Raw genomic sequence first — 14845 nt, forward strand, 5'->3', positions numbered from 1 at the left:
TACAAGCGAATGTACTCCTCTTTCGTTAATCAATAAAATAGGAGCAAACTTGGGAGTATATATATTCCAAGGCTTTAAAGAAAAGAAACTAATTCTGACAAAGACGCATTCAGCATTTTATGGTTATGATTATTAAGATTTTAAGCTAAGATATTATATATATATATATATATATATATATATATATATATATATATATATATATATATATATATATATATTAGAGCATTTTTTGTTTAAATACAAAATAATACCACTAAGATACTCCTATTTTTACTTCCACCAACAACTGTATGTATCTTGCAATATATATATATTACAATTTATAGGTTGAGTTTGTTAAATTTATTTATTTATTTATTTTCAAATTGATTAGCAAAGGAAAGAAAATGAAGATCCGAACTACTACTCTCTCGTAGGTGGTAGCAATAAGGGCACATTGGCGTTGAAATCGTGTGCACAAATTCGTTGAGAGGTGTTTGTCTTGTGTTTTCAATTTCCAACCCTTTGTGTTTGCCTTTGTTTTTAGACACAGCTTCGCGCCCAAACGTGTGAACCAAAACCTCCTTCTCTCTCTCTCTCTCTCTCTCTTAACTTGCTTTGCATTTGTGAGTCAGTTAGCGAGAGAATAGCAACAAAGAAGAAAAGAAAAACACCAAACAAGTCATTAAGAAGTAGCACTAGAAAATTGGAAGAGAAAACATAATAAAAAACTTGAAATAGAAAGACTGCATTGATTAGATGAAAACGTCGTCGTTTCGGAGATGCAGCAACGCAGAAGAAATCCAGTTACCGGAAAACCTAGGAAGCTCGTCGCCAGCGTCCGATGGTGGCGGCGCCGGACATTCCTACGGCGCGATGTTGCCGGTGTTCCTCAACAACCTCCGTAGCAACCACCACCAGGAGCTCGTTGAAATCACCTTGGAGATCGACGACGACGCAGTCGTGCTCTGCAACGTCGCGCCGGCAAATTCCGCCCCGGACGCATCTCCATCGTCTGTTTCCGCCGCCGGCTCTGCTCCCGTCGCATCGCCGTCGTCAGTTTCTTGCGCCGGCGAAGAAGCCGGCGCCATCGGTGCCGGAGTGCCGAGGAGTCTGTCGATTGCGTCGCGAATTCGGAGAAAGTTCCCGTGGATAAGATCGGCGTCGTCGCGGAACTCGGTATCGTCGGAGAGCGGCGGCAACGTAAGTGTTGAAGATCCAGTGGCGACAGCACGGAACGCGAGGAGGATGCGGTTACAGATTGAACGGTCGAGATCGAGCGCGCAGAGTGCGCTGAAGGGTTTGAGATTCATCAGCAAGACAGGGAGTGATGGTAGTAGTGAGGAACTGTGGAAGAAGGTGGAAGAGAGGTTCATGTTGCTCTCAAAGGATGGCTTGCTCGCTCGAGAGGACTTCGGTGAATGCATTGGTACGTACCTTACGTGTGTTCTTCTTCGTCTTCTTTTTCTTTTTCTTTTTCTTTTTTAAATTTATTTTATCTTAATCTTTTTTAACCCAGCTTAAAACTACTAATTTATGCATATATATTATTATCCAATTAAACTCTTACTTACTAGAGCAATCAAATGGTTTGCTAATCTTCTTGTTTTTGTGTAGAGAAAATTGTTGTGAAGAGATGAGTGTAGAAGGCGTTCTGTTAACATGAAAATTTTCTTGCCTCATCATAGTATTTTGGTCATGTAGTTTTCATGATTTAACTATTTAAATCTTTAAATACTCAATTTAATTAACATAGCTTGAAATTGATGAGTTTGCAATAAAGGAAAGGAAAGCATTTCTTTTATACGTATTACGCATTGTTTTTAAAGTTAGAACTGAAAGTTTTACCTCATAACAATATTTGAACTAAAAGTTGCTGAATTATTAAATCTTTGCATATTTGAAAGGAAAGTGGTTAATCCTCTATTATTTTCTTCTTTAAAAAAAAGGTTACGTTAGAACATCAATTCACAACTCAATCAAACAGTTTGGCTTTATTATTTATTATTTTTATTGTTTTATTATTAGTGCAATTGAAATTTAAATAATATAGAATTTTTTATATACATTAATTAGTTAAGTGTTCAAACTAGATCTATCCAATTAAAAATGGTGATCTAATTTAATTTAAATCTAAAACCGATTAAAACTACAATAATTTGGATTCCATCAGATTTTATTTCTAACAAAGCATGAATTGAATCAAATTTCAGGTATATCAGTGTAATCTGGTTCATTCTAATTCAAACTACATAATATAGTACTAATATTTAATTTTCAGAGTTATGTTTTCACATATAATATATTTAATTCATTACATAATTTATTTTATTCATGTACTATTTTTACTTAAATAACATTTTAAGTGTGTGAATGAGTTTTCTTTTATTTATTTTACTAACTCAAGTTAATTATTTTTATTTTGTAATCCTTGTTTTATATCTCAAAATCAAATAAATCAATCTCTAATCCAAACCACAATATATTATTTATTTTCAGTTGAACAACAATCCAAGTCGCACCACGAGCATCCATATTATACTAATAGTTTGATTAAATTGTTTGCTTATTTTGATTTTAAAAAAATATTAAGTTTGTAAGGTATTGGCTAATCGTATTTGATAGCTGAAATCAGCATATATAGCCTAATATGTCTATATCTGTTCAGTTACAATTTTTGCTCATGGTCACAGAGTATTTAGAAAATGGAATAAGTTAACTTTATTAGTAAGAAAAGAAAGGGTTACTTAAAACACTAAATAGCGTGCTAGCTATATTCATAATGAGGACGGAAAATATTCAAGCTAACTTCAGAACACAATTTTACTCAAATTATTATTTTACTAATTAATCTACTAAGTTGTGTTATCATAATTTTATTCCATTAATTCTAATGAAAGGGATGGAGGATTCAAAAGAATTTGCGGTGGGTATATTTGATACGTTAGCTAGAAGAAAAGAAAATAGAGTCAGCAAAATAACGAAGGAAGAGTTGCATCAATTCTGGTTGCAAATTTCGGATCAAAGCTTTGATAATCGCCTTCAGATTTTCTTTGACATGTAAGTATTAGTTCTCCTTGCAACATCGTTTAGAATCCTTGTCATGAACATGCAACATGTCCGTTTCGATAACCAGTAGAGTTCGTATAGCTTATTAAAATGTCATAGTCCAACAATAATAGACTCGAATTTTTGTATGATGTTTATAATATATGTTCATGCTCCGGTATTTAATTTGTTACTGGGATTCGTTATAGCTTGGGTTGTGCATATTCTGAGTAATAATTGTTTCCCGTTGTTTGTCTTATACTTCATATTAAAATGGAAAAGGAAAAAGAGTCATCAAGCATTTAGATGAGTTTTGTTATTTTTCTTTTAAGCTAATTTACGTAGCACATAAATAATATGTAATTTCATGTAAATTCATATAAAGAAGTTTAAGAAAGCGATTTGGAAACGGCCATGTCCTATCATTGAATAAAAGAAGTTGATCCGAATACATAACAAATCACTTAAATTTTAATAAGTCAGCTTTGTGGTAGTTCAAGCCAACATTATAAATTCATCTATATATGCACGATTTTATTTAATAAATTGAAAACTCATCAATTTTCTTTCTTTACTCTTCAACCAACCATTCCTAATCTCCCTTTTTCACCTACAATCGCCGTCATGTTTAGCACGTTATATATATATAAAATGTATTTTATTTTTTACATTAAATATGGTGAGAGTAATAAATATATGTTAAAATGATAATTATGTTCCACTTTCTCCTACATTCTAATATGTTCCAATTATATATAAATAGATACAGAATTTTATTTCTTATTTTCTGTTATTGTTACATGGATCAGAATAATTATCCTGATAATATTTAGGAGATAATAATTTAAAATTATTTTATTTAATTTAATATTTATAATTTTATGTATGTAATATCAATAATTATTATATATTTTTTATATTTAATATTATATAATTATTTCAATAATAATAAAAAACATAAAATAAAATAAACAATCATTAAAATTATTTTCAATTATTTTAAATTAATTTTCTATTTCTTCCTAACATATTTGTAATAAACTAATAATACTTTTACTTATTTTTCCATAAAATTTATATCTTATAATGTAAAAGTAGGGTATTAATTTTCATTTAAGACTTGTGTCTAAATTTTTCATTGAAAACAAAACTTTAAATTAACTTACGTCATTCATAATGTTGTTTCGTCTTTATTAACTTTAACTACAACGTCAATAAATAGAGCTGATCCATCTTTCACCGTAATTATGAACACCTGGTTTTAGAGAAACAAAGGTACATGGAATTTTGACTATGTTCCTTAAATATATTATCTTGCGGTCTATTTATTTCAGGGCGGACAGTAATGAAGATGGAAGAATTACAAGGGAGGAAGTGCAAGAGGTAAGAAAATTTGAGGTGACGAAGAAAATTAATATAGAGTCATGTTTTAAGTTATCATCGATAATTTTTTTTATTTCGTACAAATTTGTTTTTAATATTTTTTTCTTTTTGACAAACTAATGTCTGAACATTCAAAATAATATACAAATAAATCCTAATAAAATAAAAATAATCAGTTTTATTTATTTTCTAAACAATAATATAGTTGAACAATTAAATGATTTAAAAATTAAAATAATAGAGACTAATTAAGTTATCCATTATTTTATTTGAGATTAATTTGTCTAATATTATAAAATATTTAATTTAAAAGTTTTCTTATTAAAAATTAATTTATCCCAAATTATTAAAAATCAATTTAAGATATTACATATATTCATATATTCAGGCATAGTCACACGGTTGTTATTGATCCCTTTTGATTACGTTTTTGAAGCGTGATAAAAAAAAACATGGTCAAATTTTTAATTCATTGTCAGTTTTATAAAAGTGTGGTCATTGATTTTTTTAACTATTTCTTTAAAGTATAATAAAAAATATAGTCAAATTTTTAATTAATTGTAATTTTTATAAAAGCGTGAGCATTAATTTTTTTAAACTATATTTTTAAAGTGTAATAAAAAAAAGCGTAGCAAAAATCTTTTTTCTTGTAGTGGAATAATGAATACCGGTCTAAGTAGTATTTAGTTTGTTAACACGCATGCATCTGTCAAAGAGAAATCATTGGAGGTGGTAAAGAAAGACACGAAAAAAGCTAAATAAAATAGAGTTAAAAAATTGGTAAAAAAAAAAAGAAGGACCTTGTAATGGTAACAATATCTAAAAATCTTTGGAGAAAAGACAGAGAAAGTTGCCACTGAAAATGTTATTAAAATAGCTAAACATGGTAAATGATACTCCTTTTATTGGCTATTTGGTATCAACTGAAATACATATTAATTTAAAATCAGTTATTAAAATTAGTTATTAATATAAAATAATATTTAAAATAATTTAAATAATATATATTTATATACAAATATATAATAATTAATTTTAATTGTTAATTTTAATATATAAATAATATTTTTAAAATTATTATAATTGTTATTGTGAACTGTCTAGCGCTAGAGTAACAATAAAATTCGATTGATAAATATAATCAAAATATTTTCGAAACTACATATAAAACTGTGATTATATATAAAATGGTATGCCAATAACACGTGAGATTCTCTTTTTGGGTCTCGAAATAAGATTTGAGCTTTTCTCTTTTTGGACAAAACATAAGATTTGAGCTTGAATATTTCTTGTTACTATGGGGGCCTCTCTAGTGGTGTATTGCTAATTTGCTACATATCTTTTGCTTGTGGGTTGGGCTTCAAAGAATTATGTTAATAATTCAAATGCTACCTATGAATGTACGATAACCCATTAACATCTGCAGCTGAGGCTTTAGCTAAGTGGTCCATCATCATGTTTCTCAATATGCTAAATGGTTCAAGTCTCACTAGAGACCGTGGATGAATCCTTAAATAGAATGTGTGTGAGTTGTGTGAACTGTGAACCCAAAAAAAAAAAAAAAAGAAAGAAAAAACACACACACATACATTAACAACTCCAATAGGCACATGAAGTATTTAATTGTTAAATTTTAAAGATTTGGGTTTGATTTGCTAATATCTTACTTTTTGAAAATAGTTTATTAAAATTAGTTTTTAAAAGATAATTTTTTAAAAATTATAACATTTATATTTGGTAAATCAAACTAAAAATTAGATTTTAATAATTACAAGGAACAATAATTGTATTTTGAAAAATAATTTTTAAAATTAAAAATTTATAATAAATATAAATATAAGAATAAATTTAGATATTTATTTATATAAGAGATTATATTAAAATTTTTAAATTTTATAAGCACAAGTTAGCATTAAAAGGCTTTTCTTTAAATGGTTTTAAAAACATTCTCAATTTTTAAAAAATACATTTTCAATTTATCACTTTTGAAAAAACACAAGCCACTTACCAAACCAAGCCTTAACATGTATACTTCAAAACTTGGTTGAATTGTTTATATTTACTTAAATGTACTGATTTACGATCGAATAGTAAGTAGTCTTATATTGTTGAAATATTTGTATCTTGATTAAAACTTAGGTATGTATCTAAAATTGTTATATTTAATTATATGTTTGATTCATAAATTTTTGTAATAATAAACATATAGCATACCTATAAATTTGATCGTCATTAATCTTGTCAAACGCACTATTTGAAATAAAGTTAATAGTCTCAAACACACCCACCTAAACGCACTATTTGTACTATCATTTGATCAATATTCTATGTTTTCAACAGCTCATAACACTCAGTGCTTCTGCAAATAAATTATCGAAGCTAAAAGAACAAGCTGAAAGATACGCTGCATTGATAATGGAAGAGTTGGACCCAGAAAACCTGGGTTATATTGAGGTAAGAGGGGAAAAAATCATGGAAGAAAAATATATGAACCATGAAAGAATCAGTATAAGATTAAATGTTCAAATTGGTCAAACAACAATATTGTATTTTTCATTCTTGGCATCGTTTTCAATATGCTGGCGTGACCTGTAGTCCTGTACCTGTCACACGACAACGTCGTTTTCTTGCACCCTACATGGCATCTTAGCAGTTAACAGTTCCATTAGCAAGTGTCAAACGATGACAAGATAAAAAATAGATTAAAAACTGACGACATGCATGTCAGTTAGGTGTATTTTAGTATGTCTATGCTAAAATAGTTATAGACTTATGATAGCTATAGTATTTTAAAAAATATTGTTAAAATTAAAATTATATTTTTTATTATTTAATAATATTTTTTAAAAAGTGTTATTAAAAAAAATATATTACTAAAATATAAAAAATATGAGTTTAATTTTAACAACATATATAGTTATTGTTGAAACCATAACTATAGGCATACTTAGTTAACATGGAAGGCAAGTTGGAAGATTTACTTGTTAGAATCATCATCAATCTTTTTATCCTGTTATGTACACTTATTTACTATGCTTTCTTGACCTTGTTAGTATTTGCCCCTTGTTCAGTTGTGGCAGTTAGAAATGTTGTTACTACAAAAGGATAACTACATGAACTACAGCAGACAACTAAGTAGCAGTAGTGTAAGCTGGAGTCAGAATTTGAGTGGGTCAAGGCCCAGAAGCAAGTTCCAAAGATTCTTCTGGACATTTCAGTTCCTTGAACTAGAATATTGGAGGAGGGGCTGGATTTTGTTACTGTGGTTGGTTATCATGGCATGCCTTTTTGCTTGGAAATTTTACCAATACAAAAACAGAACAACTTTCAAAGTCATGGGCTACTGCATACCTGTGGCTAAAGGCGCTGCAGAGACTCTCAAGTTCAATATGGCTCTCATTCTTTTACCTGTTTGTCGGAACACACTGACTTGGCTTCGTTCCACAAGTGCCAGAAAGTTTGTCTCTTTTGATGATAATATTAATTTCCATAAGGTAAGAGTGGTTATTTGATGCTAGCTCATGTAAACACCGTTGGGCTTCATCATTATTTCAATAAATTTGTTACTGTATAGTGTTGGTGCTTACACAATTTGACATGAACCCTGTCATTTCTTTCAGACTATTGCATTTGCCATAGCTATTGGAGTTGCTGTCCATGCATTCACTCATCTGACGTGTGATTTCCCTCTACTCATAAATTCATCTCCAGAAAAATTTTCACTCATAGCTTCAGATTTCCACCAGAAAAAACCAACATACGCATCACTTCTGACCAGCATTGAAGGCGCCACTGGAATCTTAATGGTTCTTTTAATGCTCATCTCTTTTACACTCGCAACTCACCACTTCCGGAGAAGTGCACTCAGGCTTCCACCACCCTTTAACAAATTGACAGGCTTCAATGCATTCTGGTACTCGCACCACCTTCTTGGCCTTGTCTACATTCTGTTGATTCTCCATGGATATTTCTTATCTTTGACTCATCAGTGGTATAAGAAAACGGTAAGAACTTGAGCTGTAATACATTTGAGCAGATATGTGAAAAAGTTGAAAACAATGTTTTCTCTTAATTCTCAGACATGGATGTATATAGCTGTTCCACTGTTACTGTATATAGCAGAGCGCAGTCTAAGAAATCGTAGATCAGCACACTACTCAGTAAAAATTGTAAAGGTAACAAATGCAATTCTCGGTTAAGTCTTAAGTATTGTTTGCAAATCCTTGTATTATGGATATAGTTTAATAAAAATTCAACACTTCCCTTGTGTCTACAATCTCCACTACTTCCTCTCCTTTTTCTTTTTTGCCGTCCTTTCCATTCCGTTTTCTTCTCCTCAGTCAAACATTTGGAGACAGCATAATGATATAACATGAGAATTACATTCTTTCCATATAAATTTCCTTTGACCTAGCAGGTTTCGGTGCTACCAGGAAATGTCTTCAGCATAATCATGTGCAAGCCAACTGGATTCAAGTACAAGAGTGGACAGTACGTGTTTTTACAGTGTCCAAATATCTCTCCATTTGAGTGGTAAGCATGTTTTTATATCTCGGCAATTATCAATAAAAATTTTATATGTAGATTTGATGGGCCATGGACCTAATCCAAGTGATTCATATCCCATCCAAGTATTAATGATGTTTTTTCTGTCCCTATCTTTTCTATTCATAAAAATTTAGAAAGTTAACAAAGCTACTTGTAAATAAATAAAACTAACTTTGTATTCATGAAAGACGAAAAACTGTTATTTCTACCTATAAAAGTTCGGAATTTTAATACATCTACAAATGAGTAAATTAGCGTTTCAATTCTTTTGTGATATAAAAACCATCTTTGGGGGGAACAAAACTAATTTTATTCATTTATAAATAAATTTGTCCGCGTCTTAAAATTCTATGGTTAAAACCAGTAGTTTACTCGTGAGAGTAAAAAATATCATACATGCAAATAACACATCTCATAACTTACCATCAACCATTAATTATTATATGTGAGAAACAACAAACAACAATGTTTATGTTTTAGGCACCCATTTTCTATCACGTCAGCACCAGGGGATGAGTACCTAAGTGTTCACATTCGCACAGTAGGAGACTGGACAAAAGAACTCAAGCGAGTTTTCACAGAAAATGATGAAACATTACCTTTGGATAGTAATCAAGCAACACTAGGGGAGCTAGTGCAGATGGAACAAAGAAGGTAAGTAGAGACCAAAGGCCAACTATGTTTCTCCTCCACGGAAATCTTGCAATGATAAAGTAATTAATGCAAACTTCTTTTATACAGACAGCCAAAACTTTTCTTAGATGGCCCTTATGGAGCCCCAGCACAAGACTACCAGAGTTATGATGTATTGCTCCTCATAGGATTAGGAATTGGAGCAACTCCTTTCATTAGCATTCTCAGGAATCTTATCAATGAAACCAGAGTAATTGATGAAATGGTACTATGCATAATCTTAATAGATTTTTCAAAAGTTGATTTTTTCTTTTTCTTCAGATATCAATTGTATAATCTCATGTGCAGGAATCAATGACGGAAACAACAAAATCAGGAGACAGCTTAAATAGTTTTGCATCTTCAAATTTGACGCCAAGTGGAAACAAGAGAACACAAAGGACTACAAATGCTTACTTCTACTGGGTTACCAGAGAACCTGGATCTTTTGAATGGTTTGAAGGAGTGCTGGATCAAGTTGCAGAAATGGACCACAAAGTAGGATATTGAATTGAGCATAGAGTTACTCTAATGCACTATCATTTAATACAAAAAAAAACTTAAAAATGAGAGCCTATTATCACCAAGAAGCTATCCTCTTTCTCCTTTTTTTTCTTCTCACTCCTTCTATCACATGGAACAGGGCCAAATTGAACTTCACAACTATCTTACAAGTGTCTATGAAGAGGGGGATGCAAGATCCACCTTAATTACCATGATTCAAGCACTAAACCATGCCAAACACGGGGTTGACATCCTATCAGGCACTCGAGTAAGATCTTCATTGCCTGGAGGTCTTTAATTTCTGAATAAAAAAAAAATTATTGAGATGAAGATTGGGTATTTGTTGCCTTATGTTCTGAACAACTAGAACAATTATCATCTGACAGTAACCACAAACCTGAACATGAATTTCTTTAATTTATTGTTTCTCTTGGTTACAGGTAAGGACGCACTTTGCTAGGCCTAACTGGAGAGAAGTTTTCACAAAGATAGCCTCTAAACATCGGCAGTCTACAGTAGGTAAACCACTTATTACAAAGTGTAGAACTGTTTTCCTGAAAGAAATTCAAGAGCTAGTAATACTTGGAGAAGAAGCAATAAATAAGAATTTAAACATGAATTTTGTCCTATATATGCTTGTCATATGATTCAAATTAGGAAGTCAGGCTATAAGTCCTACTTTTTCCAAAGTCATACAACATTGATAAATATACTTGAAATGGAAAGAGTAACTATTTTCATGAAAGAAAAATGAAAAAACTAATTGAAAGTCAGTGACGTAGAAGTAAAGTAGCCCAGTAGGTATTGATGGAGACAAGCTATCTTACAATGAAGTATCAATTGGTAAATCTCAAAGATGAGAACATTGAATGAAATTGAAATCATGTCAATCAATTTATAGCACCTTATTATGTACATGGAAAACTTGAAAATATTTTAAAAAAATTTCGGTGCTTATTTGGGCGCCATTATTCTGTTAAAAAAAGATCTTTTTTCAATGAAAAAATATCTTTTTTTATTTTTTAGCGTATTTGGCAAAAAGTAAAAGCACTAGAAAAATAAAAAAAAAACATCTTTTTTGAGAAGCTGTAATTTACATCTTTTTTTTAAAAGATCTTTTTTCTTTAAAAAAAAGATGTTTTTCATATAATAAATAAATAAAAAGTACTTTTATATTGTTATACCCAAACATAATTGATAGATAAAAAGATCTTTTTGTATGAGATATCCAAACATAAAATTACTTTTACTTCTCCATAAGATCTTTTAAAAAAAGATAACTCGAAAAAAATCTTTTCTTAGAAGCTCACCCAAACAAGCCCTGATAATCAACATAAATAAAAAGATGAAATGTGAAAAGATAAAATCATGGTAAAATAATTTCCATTTGACGGTTAATTGAGTGAAAATAATCATCTATTGGCCCGTCTTTGAATATTATTAACTAGTTATGTAATAACTTTTTCTATATTAAAAATGTTATCAGTGACTTTACTTCATAATTTTCAGTAGAAAATAATAATTAGATATTTATAAACAGTAAATACTTCTCAATAACAAACATGCAACCTGAACCAATAGAAAGCAGGTGCACTGCAGAGGAATTAGGAAACAAGTGATTTGATTTTGATATGCTGCTCAAAACCTGAACCAATTTCTGTTACATCAGAATATTAAACAATGCTAACAAGCTAATCATAATACTTGCAGGGGTGTTTTACTGCGGGATGCCAGTGTTAGCAAAGGAGTTAAAGAAGCTATCACTTGAGATGAGCCACAAGACAACTACACGTTTCAACTTTCACAAGGAGTATTTCTGAAATGCGGAATGATATTTAAACAACTTTTATTCATTTTTCTGTAATTATCAATTAAATGATTCAAAAGGGAAATTAAGAAATGTTTAGTTCATGGTAGTTGTAGGACAGCAAGTGTAATTATAGTATTACACAATTACAGTGCAATACACAATAAAATAAACAGAGTAAAAAAATTTCAAAGATTTCAGTCAGGCAAACACCATACAAGCGTGTTTTAGTACACCATGAAAAACTACATTTAGAAGCTAGAATTCATAGTGTAAACAAACGCATAATTTTGAAAAAAGTTTAATTCAGTAAAGGTGAAAGTACTATTCACAAAATTTTATAGAACTATAACTTTGAGAGTTGCAACTGAAATACTTGACCTGATTCTGAGATCTACATCAGTAGCCAAGAAACTGTTAGCTAACATAACAAAGAACTGCGAGAGGATTATTGCCAAAGAGAGAGGATAGTAAGAAGTGTAAACTATGACAACAGGTACAACAGGAAGATAACCATAGAGCGACCATATATACGCTGCACTGCACTTCAGCTTCCTTACGTTCTCAAAACAGGAAAGAACAACAATGTGAAGCAAGAAGTAGTTTGAACTTCATTGACTTAATGTATGAATCAATTGATAGGAATAAAACACAATTCCCTACTTGCAAGAATTAGAGGAGTAACAATATCCACTAACAACAAGTATTAACACCAGCACAATAGTACCTAATAGCAGCGGAAAAATCACATAAACCAGAAATTAGAAACAAACATAACACACCAAAATTTTTAACGTGGAAAACCTCCTCAATGAGAGAAGTAAAAACCACGAGTCACCAAGACCAGGATATAGCTTCACTATGATGAAAAATAGGGTACAAGAGAGTCACAAATTACTGCACAAAACGTGCATACAACAAGCCAAACAACCCAAACTTCAAAGCTTACAAAACAAGAACAAGAAGATGAAAATACCACAAAAACAGAGCAACTGTGCATGGCCAATATCTCCAGCTACAGATGTTGAATTAAAGATCCGAACGGTGAAATCAAAGAACCAAATGCGCAGAACACATTATCCAAATTTGAGCTCGATCCAACGATTAACGAATCTGCAGTGACCAATTTACAGAGACAGCTTTGTGTATGTGCGAAAATGACTGTCTCTCTTCTCTTCTCTCTAGTGTTTGGTGTTCTCCTTGCAAAATGACCTCTCTTAACTCACCTCAGCCACTTCAACTATTCATGGGTTTGGATACTAGCATTTGGGCTTTTTCTTCACATAGGAAGGGAGCCCAAAATCCCAACAAATCTCCCCCTCACGACTATGTGGAGGTAACTGCCAATCCGGCGATTAAGCAACAAACTTCACACTTACATCTTGGTAATTCCTTGATCATCATATCAGAACCATTCTCATCAATATGAACTTTTCAAGTTCCAACAACTCAGCATCCAAAGCATCACGTATCCAATGATACCTCACATCAATATGTTTGGACCGAGAATGAAAAGTAGAATTTTTACCAAGATGTATAGCACTTTGACTATCACAAAACAACACATACCTCTCTTGAGTAGACCCGAGTTCCTTCAAGAATTTCTTCATCCAAAGCATCTCCCTGCATGCTTCAGTAATGGCAATAAACTTGGCCTCGATAGTAGACAAAGCAACACATTTTTGCAATCTTGATTGCCAAGACACAGCTCCACCCGCAAAGTTGATCAAGAAGCCTGAAATGGACATTCTAGAGTCAATATTTCCTGCCATGTCTGAGTTAGTGTAACCAACTAGAATAGGCTTATCACTTCCATAACACAACTTCATGTTAGAAGTACCACAAAGATATCTCATTATCCATTTTACAGCATTCCAATGCTCTCTTCCTGGGTTTGAAACAAAACGGCTAACACAACCAACAGCATGAGCTATATCCGGTCTTGTGCACACCATAGCATACATTAAACTACCCACGGCTGGTGCATATGGAACATTTTTTATGTCTTTTTTCTCTTCATCACTTGATGGACTTTGCTTGCAACTTAATTTAAAGTGCGTAGCAAGAGGAGTACTAGCGGCCTTTGCTTTCTCCATTTGAAACCTGTGCAACTTTGTCTCTATGTATTTCTCCTGTGACAACCAAAGTTTCTTCTCCTTTCTATCACGTTCGATTCTTATACCAAGAATCTCCTTTGTTGGCCCAAGGTCCTTCATTGAAAATGACATTGCAAGTTGCTTCTCCAACATATCAATCCTAGAAGCATTCTGACCAACAATAAGCATGTCATCAACATATATCAAAAGGATAATAAAATCATTACTAGCAAACTGTTTAACAAATACACAATGATCAGAAGTAGTCTTCTTGTAGCCTTGTTCAGCCATAACAGACTCGAACTTCTTGTACCATTGTCTCGGAGCTTACTTTAAGCCATACAAGCTCTTCTTTAGTTTGCAAACATGATCCTCTTTGTCTTTTACCATGAAACCTTCAGGTTGTTTCATGTAAATTTCATCCTTAAGATCGCCATGAAGGAAAGCAGTTTTCACATTCATCTGCTCTATCTCTAAATCAAGACTTGCAGCCAAACTAAAAAAGTCCTAATAGAAGATCTTTTCACAATCGGTGAAAAAATTTCATTATAGTCAACTCCCTTTTTCTGCCTGTAGCCCTTGACCACCAATCTAGCCTTGTACCTTGGACACTGAGAATTTTCTTCATGCTTCAACCTATAAACCCACCTATTTTGCAAAGCTTTCTTTCCTTTTGGCAACTTCACAAGCTCAAATGTTTGATTATCATACAAGGATTTCATTTCATCTTGCATTGCATCAAACCATTTCTTATTGTCGTCACCTTCCATAGCTTCCGCATAACATTCAGGTTCTCCCCCATCAG

General features: G+C 31.7%; 1 protein-coding gene across 2 annotated transcripts; it reads left to right on the forward strand.

Annotated features, from left to right (window-relative positions):
• The first annotated feature begins 407 nt into the window (after positions 1 to 407).
• On the forward strand, positions 408 to 12175 carry LOC130979375 (respiratory burst oxidase homolog protein E). Of its 2 annotated transcripts, none has more exons than XM_057902803.1 (14): positions 408 to 1411; positions 2883 to 3042; positions 4365 to 4413; positions 6754 to 6867; positions 7485 to 7907; positions 8034 to 8417; positions 8493 to 8588; positions 8831 to 8946; positions 9442 to 9615; positions 9703 to 9859; positions 9943 to 10131; positions 10277 to 10405; positions 10578 to 10656; positions 11848 to 12175. In XM_057902803.1, exons 1-14 carry the CDS (start codon positions 742 to 744, stop codon positions 11955 to 11957), a joined length of 2850 nt encoding a protein of 949 aa, XP_057758786.1. In that variant the 5' UTR covers positions 408 to 741; the 3' UTR covers positions 11958 to 12175. The 2 variants fall into 2 exon arrangements, with proteins under 2 accessions (XP_057758786.1, XP_057758787.1); XM_057902804.1 differs by having other exon boundaries at positions 10578 to 10652; positions 11848 to 12139.
• The last annotated feature ends 2670 nt before the right edge of the window (positions 12176 to 14845 follow it).

The sequence above is a fragment of the Arachis stenosperma genome, chromosome 5 (genome assembly GCF_014773155.1).
Source record: "Arachis stenosperma cultivar V10309 chromosome 5, arast.V10309.gnm1.PFL2, whole genome shotgun sequence".
NCBI classification, from domain to species: domain Eukaryota; kingdom Viridiplantae; phylum Streptophyta; class Magnoliopsida; order Fabales; family Fabaceae; genus Arachis; species Arachis stenosperma.

Coding starts and splice junctions, on each gene's coding strand:
- LOC130979375 (XM_057902803.1), top strand. CDS start 742: ATGAAAACGTCGTCGTTTCGGAGATGCAGCAACGCAGAAGAAATCCAG. Junction 10,132..10,276: donor TTGCAGAAATGGACCACAAA/GTAGGATATTGA, acceptor CACATGGAACAG/GGCCAAATTGAACTTCACAA. Junction 10,406..10,577: donor ACATCCTATCAGGCACTCGA/GTAAGATCTTCA, acceptor TCTTGGTTACAG/GTAAGGACGCACTTTGCTAG.